Genomic DNA, 14,730 nt, shown 5'->3' with positions numbered 1-14,730 from the left:
TAAGGATAAATTTAAAGTATTTTTAATTTTTGTTAGTATTCCAAGTAATATTTTGGAAACTTTTAGCAGCTTTATGGAGAATAAGATGCAAAAACTCTTTTTCCTGTTTAAGCTTTGAAAACAAATTTTGCTCCTATGAGTAATTAAGAATAGCTTCTTTTTAGAAATGTTGTCAAAAATTATTTTGTAAGAACTATATTTAGAAACATGCATCATCAAACAAACCCAAACTTTTTCTAAAACAAATTTTATAAAGGAAATCAAATATGAAAAATAATTTTCTTTGAGTTGGTATTGTAATATTAATTCTTATAAATATTTTTTCATTATTGCTGAAAAAAACTCAATAGACAACAATGAAATGTCAAAAATTTGTGTTAAAAATATTGTTTTGTGTCCTGAGTATTAAAACATGTAGGACTTGCTGAAATGGAGGTACACCTCAGAATTATTCAGCCAGTATAAATACCCCACATGGTGCATCCGGGAGGTAAGGAATTTCTGTGTACTTTTACTTTAGAGAGAATATTTTTTGAAGATGTGCAGGAACTAGAATTCAAAATCTAGCCATTTGGAGGAAAGCTGCCCCCCATTCAACCCTCCCTTCTTTGTACATTTAGGCAATGGAAAAGATTTGAACAAAATTTGATAGGTTGATCATAATGAGAAAAATCTCAATTCAACTCAAGGATTTGATTGAAGTTCAGTTGAGAACCATTTCCAACACAACACTTGCAAGTTACGTACAAGATGTTGGCATGTTAGACTTTCAGTTCATTCTAAGTTCGAGGAGTGTAAACAGGATGGAAATTATTATAAAAGAAAAAGTTTTAAAACATTATAAAAATTTTCTTTTGTTGACTATTTCAAACATAAAGAATAATTTTTTCAATTTATTCCTGTTTTTATGTACCATATTATTCTAAAAAGTAAAAAAAAAGAAAAATCTATTTCAAAGTAAAAAAACCATTTTAAGCAATAATTTTGAAGCTGGGCCTAAACTATTATGAAATGCATTTTTATCAAACTTTTTCTCACTTTTATTTACGCAAAACAAGAAAAAAAATCTTTTAGTATTTACATGATAAATGCTTTTTTTTTTTTTCCTTTCTTTTTGTTCGTATTTTCACTTTCAGAGAAGCGAACTTAGCCAAAAGAAAGAGATGCATGGAGACAAGAGGATGCGAGAAAACAGGAATTGCCCAGGGCAGTGGGAATTGAGCAAAGAAAAGAGTTTGGCATTGATCGGTGAATGTTGAAAGAAGCAAAGGCACGTGCTTAGAAAAAAAAAGGAAAGAAATAAAAATCAGGGGCTCCCCAATGGAGTTGTACCTCCACCGTTACATATGAGCCTTTTGTGGGTGGGGCAACCATCCCATATTCTGAGGGCGACTGCAACATGGTGATGGGAGCAGGGGCACCATGGTCACAACACTGCATGGAACTGGGTTCTCCCAATGGGATCTCGACACGCTGTTTGTGATGTTTGAGGTTGCTCATCATATACCGCAGTCACCATGGTAATAAAACAACTATAAATAAATAAATAAATAAGAGGGTGGGATTGTGGATTTGTGTTGTTTTTTAGTGGTGCGCAGACTGCAAAGAAATCCCACGAAGGCAGCTCAGCAACCAAAACCCAGGTTGCAGAAATACAAAGTACTCTCTTGCTCTCTGTCTCCCTCTCATATATCAGCAAACCTAGCTAAAGCCCTAGAGATTAGCAGAGAAGAAGAAGAGAAAATGGGACACAAAATCCATATTTTTAGAGCCGATTTTCAATTTTGAAATAATTATTATTAACGTAATAATCACAATATTACCAATAAGAAGCAGAAGCGGAAGAATAACAAGGATAATATGGGAAGAGGGAAGGTGGAGCTGAAGAGGATCGAGAACAAGATAAATCGACAGGTGACATTTGCAAAAAGAAGGAATGGATTACTGAAGAAGGCCTATGAGCTTTCAGTTTTGTGTGATGCTGAGGTTGCGCTCATCATTTTCTCCAACCGTGGCAAGCTTTATGAGTTCTGCAGCGGCTCTAGGTATATTTCTTTCTCTATCCTTTCTTTTATCTCATCTATCTATACACTTACATGTCTATCTATGTACATGCTTGTCTGCCATGAACGCGGGTTTTTTTCTTCTGGGTCTCCTTTTGTGTTTGAGTCATGAATTCTTAGATTTGCCTGGTTATGGATGTGATTGTGTGCAGTTTTGAAAAGGGTCAGGTGGCCTCCTTTCGGGAGAATTTAGGTTATGATTTTTGACATTTTTTTGTCTTTGGTTGGATTATTGATCTGATCTTTTATTTTTGGTTCCGTGTCCATGCTGATGGTGAGAGATCCGAGACCAAAAGACAGCTTGGTTCAAGGCTGTAACATTTTGGTTTTGTGCTTTTGAGATTGTCTTTGTAGACATATCCAACACAAAATGGGGACGATATATGCAGAGTGGGACTGGTTCTTCATGAAATTGGCCTTAGTTGCCTAAGTTTGTCAGTTCATTCGACAATTTGATGGCGGATTGAACTCATATTTTACATGTATAATACTTTTACTTGTCTGGGATGCCATTGACGTGTGGATTAAGAATTTGCTATGCCGGCCTTGTTAATCCTTTACATATTTGAGAAAGGTAGAAAGAAATTAAAACAACTGGGTAAATGATTGATGGAAGAGCTGTTGTACGAGCATTTAAGAACATAATCCTATGTCTCATCATTAAACTTTTTATTTTAGAGTTTTTCTTACCCTTTTTTTTTTTTGTTCAAGTATGGATGCAAAGTATTGGGTTTCCAAGATAGAAGCTAGGGCTTCTGCTTTAAAGCTGCAAATTTGTACACAGTGGCCTCGTAGTCATGGAATAGTCAGTCTGAGTTCATAACTGACTAATGCTGTAGCTGTAGCTGAGTGTGATTTCATTTCATTATATTTTGAGAACAGCACAAACCCTTGTTTGCCTTTTCTATGTGAGGCAATTCTTGTATGATAAAGCTAGGTTATATAAGTATTTTTTTTTTCTTTGAATAGTCGTGACTTGCTGCTAATATCCATTGATTTAGTTTATGCCTAGATTGTTTTTCCGGATCCATGTTAGTCAATTTAATGATTTAGTAATTTGCATCAAACATTACTTTAATCAAAAGGTGCATCTGCCCAGCGTCAAGGAAGTTTCCATCTGTTATAATATGATCTCGCAAAGAGGTAAGGGACAGTACTGTGTCTTCTGAATGGAAATTCATTGGGAAATTAGGGGTTGTTGTGAGCAATTAATTAACGTCTATTGACTAGTAATTAACGTTTGTAGGTTGTGCTTTTAATTCTGGTCAGATCAGCATCCCTAATCCATTGCACTGTCTGTTGCATATTAGTTTTAAATATTAGAGATCAGTAGGATAATAGGATAAATCTTGATTAATATTTGGATACTTTTATAAATAAATAAAAAATTCTTCAGATATGATTACTATCTAAAGACAATATGCATATATACACAACTAAGAAAATCTCAGAAACTTATTGTTTATGGTTGAGTCTTCAAATGAGTTATTGCAGGTCATTAGGATAATGAATTTTGATACTAGAAATAACACATGGATTGTCTTGCAAGGCAAGCTAGCTCCATTTGAAACATAAAAAGATCTGTATGTGAAGGTTTCATGAAAATTATAATTTTTAATCAATCCCTGTATATATATATATTTCCTAAGTCCATTCCCATTTTTAGTATCATTTTGACTTTCACTGCCATTTAATTAATTATTAACAAGTTTAGGTTGCTTCATGTTACCTGTGCACCCATTGAAGGAGACTTCATATCTTCATGATGATTAGATTTCATGGAAATGTTATTGCGTTAACCTGAGAATTATTTTCTTACAAGGGATGAAATAACCCCAACAGTGTGAAAGTAACTCTTCACATGTTTCAACTTGAAAAGTAATATGCTCTTCACATAAATTCCTTCAATATTTGGATCATTTTCATATATATTTTGGAAGAGAGAGTTATTTTTACAAGAAAAGATGAAGGACATTTGTGTCCAACAAAGGTGCATTTTTAGACTCAAACATGAGAAGGGTTACTTTAAAAATATTGGGATTATTTCATTTATTTTACCCTTAACATAATTGTAGGCCACTATTATACAATGTGTTTGTGTTCATATTTGTATATTTTTAGGATATAAGATATATGATAGTTAATAAAATTTATAAGTGATGCATTAGGATATTAGCATTAGTCACGACATTAATTGAGCATCATATCCCATAATATAAAGTCATGGTGCTTCACAATTGATTCATGTTGGAAGCTTGGGACTGATCAAGGGATCGCACATAGTTTAGGGTTATGATAAAAAACCAAGCTACTTTAATTTTCTTAAGAACAAAAAGGGAGTGCCAGTGTTCTTGAAGTTGATTTTGTTGCTTCGAGATTACATCTACTAGGTTCTTTATTTGATGCTTTTGTGACTGAAAAATAAAATCTCTCTGACAATAATTGCCAATTTAAAATGGTATATTGAATTATAATTTGAATGATGGAGCATCTAGTATTGGAGTCCTAGCTAGCTTTAGAATATGCTATTATCATGGACATGGTTCAAATGCGGCCATTGTTGATATCAGGTCAATTGAGGTTAGATTTCTCCCTTGATTGTGGTAGCGAAAGTTCCAATCCAGCAACTAGAGACTGGGCTAGCTTCTTCCTTGCATAAAAGATGTCCGGACAGGTTGTCTGGACACACCTTTTGAAGCTCAAGTTAGACACAAAATGGGTAGGAACCTTTAGAGAGGAGAGAAGATGTGAGAGTCATTTGGTGTTGCGTACCTAAGTTCTGTTTCAGGGGGGTTTTTATAGTGCTCAAGGGGAAAAACACTATAGTGCTGAACTGACGCCTTGACCTAAACTGCAATGATGGTTGTCCAGTGGGTGACAGGGCAATCATTGCAGTTCAGGGTGGCTGTGGCTGCATCAGAAGGCGCATCATGGTGCAGCTTGCCGCCGTTTTAGCTCGTTGAAGGTATGGGACAAGGTGTGATAGTCCACTGATGCAGATGTAAGGATGGAGGTAGGTCCCCTCAATCACTCCTATGTCAGATGGTCGTCGTTTCATGTATCAGGGAGGATTTGGGACTGACAGGAAGATGTTGTCCGCTCAGTGAACCCATGTGGTCCAAATTAAACTTTCCTGGGTATTTCGATGGTTGTCCGGACAGTAATGGAGGGAGTGACACATGGTCCAACAAGGGTACTGTCACGTGAACAAATACGTGGAGGTACACATAGACAAACATGTGAGAGAAGGTCCCACAACCATGATAGAAAAAAAAACATGTTAGGTTTTGCTTCTAAGTTAACAAAGTGATCTAAGTCTCAAGCACACCTTCTCCATGACATTTGTGTGACATTAATTCATCTGAGGGGACAAATAGTTTGTTATTTACAATGTCTTGTACTTGAGAATTATATCTTTTTGCATACATTCAGCGCTTAGTTTATGTAGACTCACTTGCATACAAATTTGGCGTATGTAGTTTTTTTCAAACCAAGAATGACGAAGTGAGATGATCAATGAAATAAGAATCATAATAAATGATTGGCGGATGGGCAAGTTGACAATATTTTAGGAGCTTAGTGGCATGCAAAGACCTATGCTTTGGGGATTAGATATTACCCAAGCCTTACTCATTGAGGTGTGAAACATGTGAGGTGCATGGTTCACACCTCAAGGCATGTCTTACACATGCTTCATTGGATTGCCTTGTGGAAGGAAAGAAAAAATAAAATAAAATTATAAATAAATTAAAAGTTAATAATTTATTTATATATATATATATATATATATATTTAAATTTATTTCACTTATTTTTCTTAATTATATAAAGATTGAATTATTTCAAAATGTATACATTTTAAACTAATTTTAATTATATTTGATTTCTTTTATATTTTTTTATAGTGAAATCAAATATAAGAAAATTATTTTTCTTAATATTTTTTTTCTTAATACTTTAGGGAATCAAGTATAATCAAAAGACTGTCAAAAAGGATGTGGGAAGGAGCATATTAGAACCCTACCTACTAAAATTTTGTCTTGTCCTCAATGAGTGTTGGTTGACTGAGTACTTGAATCATTTGTCACATGTGAAGTGTCTTCAACATCGATCAATATACCATTGGGATCATGGATTTCTTAATTACATGTGAAGTGACTTTACCGTTGGGGTACCATTTTTTGTATGTGGGATCATGGATCAATTGTTATTATTGCTAAGGGTTCTAGAATTTGTTTCATTTGATATGGTCACATGATCAAAGCAATTCATACGTTCAAGTTTTGAATGATATGGATAAGGGAATATTTATATTGATGCTAGTCTGTAGAATGAAGTTGACCGAGTCTAAGAATTGAGTTCAAGGAATTAAAGGATGTAGGGCCATAATGTAGGACAACACCCCTCCAAGCCAATTTGTAGAATGAAGTTGACTAGTCTAATAGCTACCATCAAGGAATTAAAGCATATAGGCCAAAAACACCCCCCTCTGGTGCGTTAGAGAAGCGATAACACCCTTCCTCAGGTGTGCTATAGAAGAGACTTGAACTTGAGGCCCCTAATTACCTATGGTTTTAACAGTATGTTTTTTTTTTTATAGGAGGTTTTAACAGTATGTTGAGTCATCAACTTTTCTAAAAACTTGAACAATTAGTATATGGATTCATGATGTATACCAAACTAATAGAAAGCATTCAGTCTTTCACTATTATGCATATTTCTTCTAGTCCTTGAGAGTTTGTAGCATAGATTGAAGATTCCACCGATTACCACCAAGAAAAAGATGCTAGCTCCTTACTTGTCCCTAGTTAAGCCTCTAGATTCATGAATGCAGATGATTTAATTAGATAGTGTTGAATTTCCCACAACCAGCCACATTTCTTCCACAAGGTGTAAGATAGCATTGAATCTACCTTTTTGCATTGTAAAAAGCTGACACAAGTGAAGCCTCTGAACTTTTTGGACACCTGAGTAAAACTCATGATTTCACAGAGAGGGTAAAAACTCCCTTAAACTTAGCAAGAAAGGTGTTGCGAACACCATTGATGAATGATTGATATTCTACACCCTTAGAAAAATGACATATTGGTGCCATTAGGATCAGGTTGGAGATGATGGAGTTGGTCCTTCTCCTAGTCTCTAACCAGACATTTGATGGCCATAAGTGCCTTTCCAACTTGTTTTCAACTTTGTGCTTGTTTAAAAATAGTGTCCTCTCTTTTATATGTACAGATTGTAACTTCTCTCTTGGTCTTTAAGTGTCTGGTGAGTCTTGCATGAAAGGAGAAAAGTCATAATTTTCCTTGTGGAGCCATGCATGAAAGAATTGAATGTTTGCTTTAAGTATTCTATATAGAATTTGATAGTTTTTGTATGGAATTATGGGTAATGTTTTTTTTTTGCTTTTTCATTTTAGCTTTAAAAATTACGAGGATTTGTGAATATCATTCCTGAGGCAGACACCCCATGCAACTGGGATCTTAATTATTAACACGTACCTGCCCTCATCTACAAGGATTTCCTTTAGGTTTAAGATATCTGTCACATGATTGAGGAACTAGCCTTATATTTCCCTTGACATAAATACCTGATCAGCCAAAGTACTCCTATTTGTTCTTATATGTGCTGCAGGTAGAGGAAATCATCTAATATAAAATCATATCAATGTGAGAAAATAGAACTAAGATATGGTACAAATTTTAGAGGTAAAAACCTTAGATATGGAGCAAAAGACTGTATAGAGAATCTTCAAATATCCAGACAGTGATGGGACATAGAAGAATCCTCTCACTATTAGAAATTTGCTTATGGATCATGGTTTAATTCTTGGTTCCACGTGGCTTAATCACCATCACATGCAGAAAAGACAGGACAATTTTTTGATGCATATGCAAAGTGTCACTGATTGTTTTTCACATGCCTAAATTGAACGCTAAGAAGAAAATTTTGTCTTCCCTCTAGTGATAGAAAATTATGGTAGTAATAATTAATAATATGTCATTTTATTCACCCAACAGAACTAGTTTTATCTCTGAAAAGTGAGAGCCAAAAGGTTGATTTCCAACAGTACTACTTTCACTATCCTACTCCACTAGAGATGCCTCTTTCAGTACTCTTACTGTCCTTCACCTTATTCTTTGTCTCTAATCTAGCATGCCAGAGACACTCGAGAGGTATCAAAGATGCAGTTACAGTGCACTGGAAGCCAGCCAACCTGCAAAGGAGACACAGGTATCTCGTTAATGGGTTTTTTTCCCTCCACTTTCATTACATTCATCAACTGGTCAGGGTCATACTGGAGGTCTCACTCTGGCTCTTAGCTTTGTGCTCTAATGCATGATTCATCATACTTTTATTGTAAATTTTAGCTAGAGTGGTCAATACCAATATGCCCATTGAGCTTTTTCACTTATCATTCTGTTCATTCTCTCAAGCAGAACAGTTACCAGGAATATCTGAAACTAAAATCAAAGGTCGAGGTCCTGCAACGAACTCAGAGGTAAAGCCACCATGGTGTATCGCTTGCACTGCAACATTGTGAATTGAAAAAAAAAAGATATTAAAAAAAAAAAAGTAATCATTCATCTTGCTTATATAGACATTATCATAAAAACATTTCAACTTGGAAATATGTAGAAATTTTCTGGGGGAAGATTTGGGGCATTTGGGTACAAAGGAGCTTGAGCAGCTTGAGCATCAGCTGGACAAGTCATTGAAGCAAATCAGATCAACAAAGGTATTGGAGTTTTAACTCTGAAACCATGTATTTTTAGAGATGCCTGAGACTGAAAAACTTGGAAAATGCTTTCTTGGTTGTCAAGATAGCATGCAAAAGGAAATGAAAATTTGAAAATTTCTAACTGAATGGGGTTTGAGTGGCTGATTCACAATTTTATCTCTGTTTTCTAATGGTTTTTTGTCAACTCATAGCAGAGCATGTAACTCTGACAACGCTAATGCCTCTTTTGTCAATTTTCCTGGAAAATTGAAACAAGAATATCTTAACCTCCATTTGCTGTTTTTTTTCTCTTGTTTGACAGTATCTTTATGCACCCTCCTTAGAGGAAATAGAAAGTTTCATGAATGTCGATTGGGTAGAATGACCTGAGTGAGTGATCGAAATGTAGAGAAATTGAAACTAGTTCAGCCTGAAAAGGACAAGTAATGGAGCCTTGCACCTTCAACAATAATGAGGAAAAGATTCTAAGTCACTGCTCCACCTTCTCAAACCAATAATACTATCTCCCCTGTTTATCCTATTATACCAACTACATTTCAGACTTCCACCTACATCACGGAATACCAATAGCAGTCTTTATTATACCAACTACAATTCAAAGTTCCACCTACATCACAGAATATTAATAGCAGTCTGGAGACATTTTGTCCAGATGTGATAAACTTATAAAACCTATAACGAAACTCCACAAAAACATAAAATCTATTAAAACTCATTGAATATCGAAACTCAAGCCTCTTACATATGAAATATACACTTAAAGCTCATAATAGCCCAAAACCCATTAAAATCCTTTCAATGTTTGAAGCTTAAACCTCAACTATCTTTGGGTTATTAAATCAAGACTAAAGTCTCAATGTGGTGAAGCTTCAATCATCCTAACCGAAGTTATAATCTCAAGCCTAATTTACAAAGTTTTGTTTTATTGTAAGCCTTGAGGTATAAGTCTTGATAGCTTTGATAATATACATTTTTTTAATCAAAACAAATCAGTCTTATCATTGAATTGTGCAAACTAGTATTTATAAAATAAATAAATAATCTAACTAAAGAGTAAAGAAATTATACAAGGAACTATAAGGAAAAAATAACAAAATAGTAGAAAAGATATATTGATGACAATGAGGTGAGTTTGAAATTTGACAAAATATTGATGACAATGATAAAGTGTAACCTAATCCCGAGGTTTGAAATTTGATTTTACTGTCTGAGCCAATGTTGGATATCATACCACTTCATCTATATCGTTCTATTATATGTATATATAAAATGAAACAAAACAAAATCTAAATTTATTTTTATTTACCTTTTGAATGCTTGTAAAATAAAGATACAAATTTTTACTTTTCATAAAAAATAAGATAAAAATTTATGATAATTTATTTATAAATTATATATATGTTCTATATAATTCAACATTTCTAAATCAAGCATAAGATTGAATTTAACTTAAATTTTTCTTTTTTTCCTTTTTAAACATATTTGAAATAAAAATATAAGTTATTTTTTTATACAAAAATATTAAATACAATTAATTTATTTATATTAAAATAATTGAAAATTTCTAAATAAGATGGGTAGGACCAATAAGGTCAGGTGAGTATGAGAATTTAGTTATTATCTCACCCAATCAAAGCCCAACTCAACCCACTTGAGGAATGGACTCAACCCATTCCATTTGAATCCTTAGATACAATTGGGGGAATAAAAACTCTCCCACAAAATGGTTTACGATAAAGCTCCAAGCTCCAAACTTGCTTAGAGTCATGTCCACTAACTATTTAGCTTAGCGTAGAATAAGACACCCCATAACTATGACTAAATCTTCAATTTGATGTGATCAAAGGTTCTTTTTTCACTGACCTTATTTCTTGCTTAGACACCCAAGATGGTTGCAGCAAAATCACCTTCAACCAAGAGGTTGAATAGTCCCAAAGAATTAGCCAAGCCCTCCTACAATGTCTCAAACCTTTTTTGTAGTCGCTCTGTCCCAAGTTACCTACCTTAACTGCCATGCATCAAAATTTAATTTGATGTTTACCTGTATGAGGGGTTTCTAATCAGCTTGTATCTTCAGAATGCTCCTCCTAGAAGAGCAAACAAATTTGTAATCCAATACCATGAAGCTTAGGGGAGTAGTAAGGAAAGGCCTCTGTAACTAAAGCCACAAAAGAAGAAAGAAAATGCCCATTCTGTATATATATGTTTGTTACATGAAATACACCAAAATCAAAGCAAGCCATAACTAGAAATGAATGAATTCCAAGGATTTTAGACAAATAAAAAAGATGATTGTCCTCTACATTCATCACAAATCCCAATACACCTAATAAACATCTGGATTCGCCATAGTCCCTCTTGCAATACTGCAACCACTTTATGAATTGGTTATTTCTAAACGAATCATGAAAGGTATAATGAACATATCTTATCTCCACAATAAATTAAAAATCGGGATTAGAGGGTAAAAAATTGTTAAAAGACAGCCTAATCAATTTCTAAGAGCCTAAAAAACTTGAGCCATAGCTCACAAGCAATTAGATGATAAAGAAAAAGGCGAGTTATGAACATAACATACCTACCAAGGCTAAGATCCTTGCCAGCTCTCCTCGAGTACTATAATATGCTATTGGCAAGAAAAGGGGTTGAATGGTTGAATGAAGTGAGGATTAAAAGGTTCGGCTAACAGAATAGACAGGGAACAGACCTAAGGAGTCATCAAGAAATAAAGAAAGATGTATTTGAAACAAACCCAGAGTTATTAGGAAATAGTGTAGATATGTAGAAAGTAACAAGGACACAAATACTAAGAACTCATAATATAAATTTGTTAAAAACAAAATGAAATTTATTAATTGACTGGGACCCTGTTTGGATTCACTCTTAAAAATCCGAAGTTCGGAGGGTTGTCCTTTCCAAACTTGGATGGTGACCCCTTTAGAATTTGGATGTTACCTTTATATTCTCTTTTCTTTATTTTTTGAAAAAAGATCGACTTTCCATTATAACTGCTGTAGTTCTTAAGATACTATAGTCATCTCATAAGCTATTGTAACTTTGTATTTAGCTTTATTCAACCTGATCTGGGATAGGGGCATGACTTCTGTTTAGCCATTGCTGGAAACACATCCCAGTTTAACCTGTGGGTCTCCTATTTAGGTTTGACATTAATCCACCACAAAAACAGAGTCTTGGTGATCTTTTTCCAGAAAGTGCTTAGTAGACTGGAATCATAGGTCGCCTTCTCTTGATGATCTAAGCTGTCAATTCCTTAACCTATTCCCAATTTCTTATATTAAGAAGTGGTTTTCAACATTGAGAAAACTATTCCCTGAATGATATGAAGATGAATGAAGAAAGTGAACAGGGAAGAATTACAAGTGGCATAAAACAATTAAATGAAAAGCAGAACAAGTGTAGAGGATAAAAAAGAGAGTTGCCACCCAAGTTTGGTAGTATAACAAGTAAATTGGAAAAGAACTCAACTTTATTGGAATCCAGTCCTTGAAATTATATCCTTTGAATTGCTGATATGCAATTCAAATGGAACCGTCGTCAACTCATGATTTTTTCTTTCTCCATAAGCATTTAAGACAGGCAAGATTACTACATAATCAAGTAAGGGGGCTTACAATTGATGTCCTGATTATAGTCTACTGTACCAGAATCCAATGTGATAAGGATGTAGATTGATTGAAATTTTGTTTGACATGGACGTGCATTGTATGACTCAAAGTGGTTTTCCATTATAATGTAAATCTGATGTTCTATTAGCAATATGCTATTGATGAACATTGATAAATCTTCAGTATATTTTCCTCTTATTTTTTGCTCATTGCTCCCAGTCCTCCGAATCTGGGGAATTGGAAAGAAACTGTTGTACATGATTACACACTTGTAGAATTGAGAGTGAATACTTTCTTTCTCCAAACTCAGAAGTGCTCTAACTCTAGGAAAATATTCTTACTATGCTATTCATGCTTTGCAGACCCAATTTATGCTTGATCAACTGTCTGATCTTCAAAGAAAGGTACGCATGCCTAAAAAATTCAGTCGCATAGTTATATATTATTCAAAAATCACTGTGGAGTTGTATTCTTGTGCAGGAACAAATCCTAATGGAAGCCAACAACGCCTTAAGGAGGAAGGTAGTTATACCTGCTCAATGATTTTGCTTTTGATTTTGAGTTGAAGAATGTGGGCAAGTTTAGATGGAGTGTTTTTCTGTCCTTTGTAGTTAAACCCGGCATGAGAATCTCTCTAGTCCTGTATGGATTCAGGAAAACCTGAACCCTTCTGCATTTTCTTCTGGGCTTGAGTTTCTTCAGTTGTCCAACTTAAGTTCTCATAAATAACTGATCATCCCCAAACTGTCCAGCACTAGTATTCCGGATTTTTCTTCTTTGGTTTTCCACAATCAAATATTTGACACAATCCCTGAACTCTGTCACCCCAATTTATGGATTTAATTGTTGTAACTGTTATATTTATAATAGGGTATTTGTCAGTTAGTCAAACTTTTATGTTCTGCAGTTGGGTGAAAGCAGTGCAGAAAGTGGTCTGGGATCAACATGGGAAGCTGCCGCACATAATCTACCATACAATCGCGAGCCTGTTCAGTCAGAGGACTTTTTCGAGCCTCTGCAATGCGATAGCACTTTGCAGATTGGGTAAATTTCACCTCCTCCTAATGCAAAAAAAAAATAATAATAATAAATAAATAAATCTCTGTTTGAGTTATAGGGTCTCTGAATCAACTAAGTTGCCTTTCCGTGACATTTTTGGATACAGTTACAATCCTGTGCTGCGGGTTGAGATGAACGGAGCCAGCACAACACAAAATGTCAATGGATTCATCCCTGGGTGGATGGTTTGAAACCCAAACTCATGATCTGTAATTGGCCATAGAAATGCCAACAGCGCAATTGTTTTCTAACCTTCACTAAAATCATGCCTATCCAACCCCTTTTCTGTCATATGACAGAGGACAATAATAGAGCTACTGATTTGAGTATATCTCTAATCTACGTCAAAGTTGTTAATAAAGTCCAATTGAATTGTCGGCAATTGTAGAAACCACAATCCTTGGAACAAATACTATGTAATAAATCCTTTTGCAATAATTTGGGTTGGCTGAAAATTTGTCCATTAAGCTGGCCAAGTACATATAGCTTATTGTGTTTATATTTGTGAAAATTTGAATGGGCAAGGGTGATGGACTGCGTAAACAGATGATATATGGTTGTCTCTGTGTGTTTTAGGAGCAGCTTCTGTACCCATATTGAAATTAATCTACCATGTTTTTATCCTGTTCATGTTTTTCCCAAAACAAAGTCAGGTTCAAATGGGCCAAGCTAGTGAAGATCTGAAAAAATAATGAACAAGACAGTGATGGGCTGAAGCGAGTCTGAGTTGGTGACAGAAAAACCATAAAGTATGTGGCTGATGAGCCAAGATTGATTGAGCCAAGTGGTCAAGTTGTTTGTGGCAAACGTAAAGGATAAAATAACTAGATCCCACAAAAGAATTTATAAAGGCAACACATGATTGCATATTATGTCGGCCTCTCTTTCAAACTCGTGATTTCAAATGAAATTGGACATGCCATCCTCCATTTCACAGTTGTTGTGGTCCTCTCTCCTTCTGCTTTGTTGACAGAATTTCTCGTCATTTATTGGCGTCCTCAAGGCATGTGCTTCCTAACTCTGCTGGTGTTTTCCTGCAGCTCTTATGTCTATGTGTGGGTGTCCCCAGCCCTTCACATCACTATTTAATGGGCGAAGATAACAAGGATCTGTGTGGTTCGGCCCACAGGCAACGTCTCCAGAGCCAAGGCCCAAGGCCATGAAAATTTTTCGATCTAATTGAATTCAGTCTTGTCAGTAGTCAGGGCTGTGAAACTTTTGTGTTTTGATGAGGACATTGGTCT

The 14,730-nt window shown here is 34.9% G+C and overlaps 1 protein-coding gene across 1 annotated transcript; it reads left to right on the top strand.

Moving 5' to 3' along the window:
• Positions 1–1,579: 1,579 nt before the first annotated feature.
• Positions 1,580–14,033, top strand: LOC117911046 (agamous-like MADS-box protein MADS2). Its single transcript, XM_034825209.1, has 8 exons — positions 1,580–2,045; positions 8,215–8,293; positions 8,500–8,561; positions 8,699–8,798; positions 12,790–12,831; positions 12,908–12,949; positions 13,335–13,471; positions 13,593–14,033. Exons 1-8 carry the CDS (start codon positions 1,861–1,863, stop codon positions 13,675–13,677), a joined length of 732 nt encoding a protein of 243 aa, XP_034681100.1. The 5' UTR covers positions 1,580–1,860; the 3' UTR covers positions 13,678–14,033.
• Positions 14,034–14,730: the final 697 nt, after the last annotated feature.

This window comes from Vitis riparia, chromosome 1, assembly GCF_004353265.1.
Source record: "Vitis riparia cultivar Riparia Gloire de Montpellier isolate 1030 chromosome 1, EGFV_Vit.rip_1.0, whole genome shotgun sequence".
NCBI classification, from domain to species: Eukaryota; Viridiplantae; Streptophyta; class Magnoliopsida; order Vitales; family Vitaceae; genus Vitis; species Vitis riparia.
The sequence above is the reverse complement of the archived record's forward strand: the minus strand, read 5'-3'. Positions and strand labels throughout refer to the sequence as shown.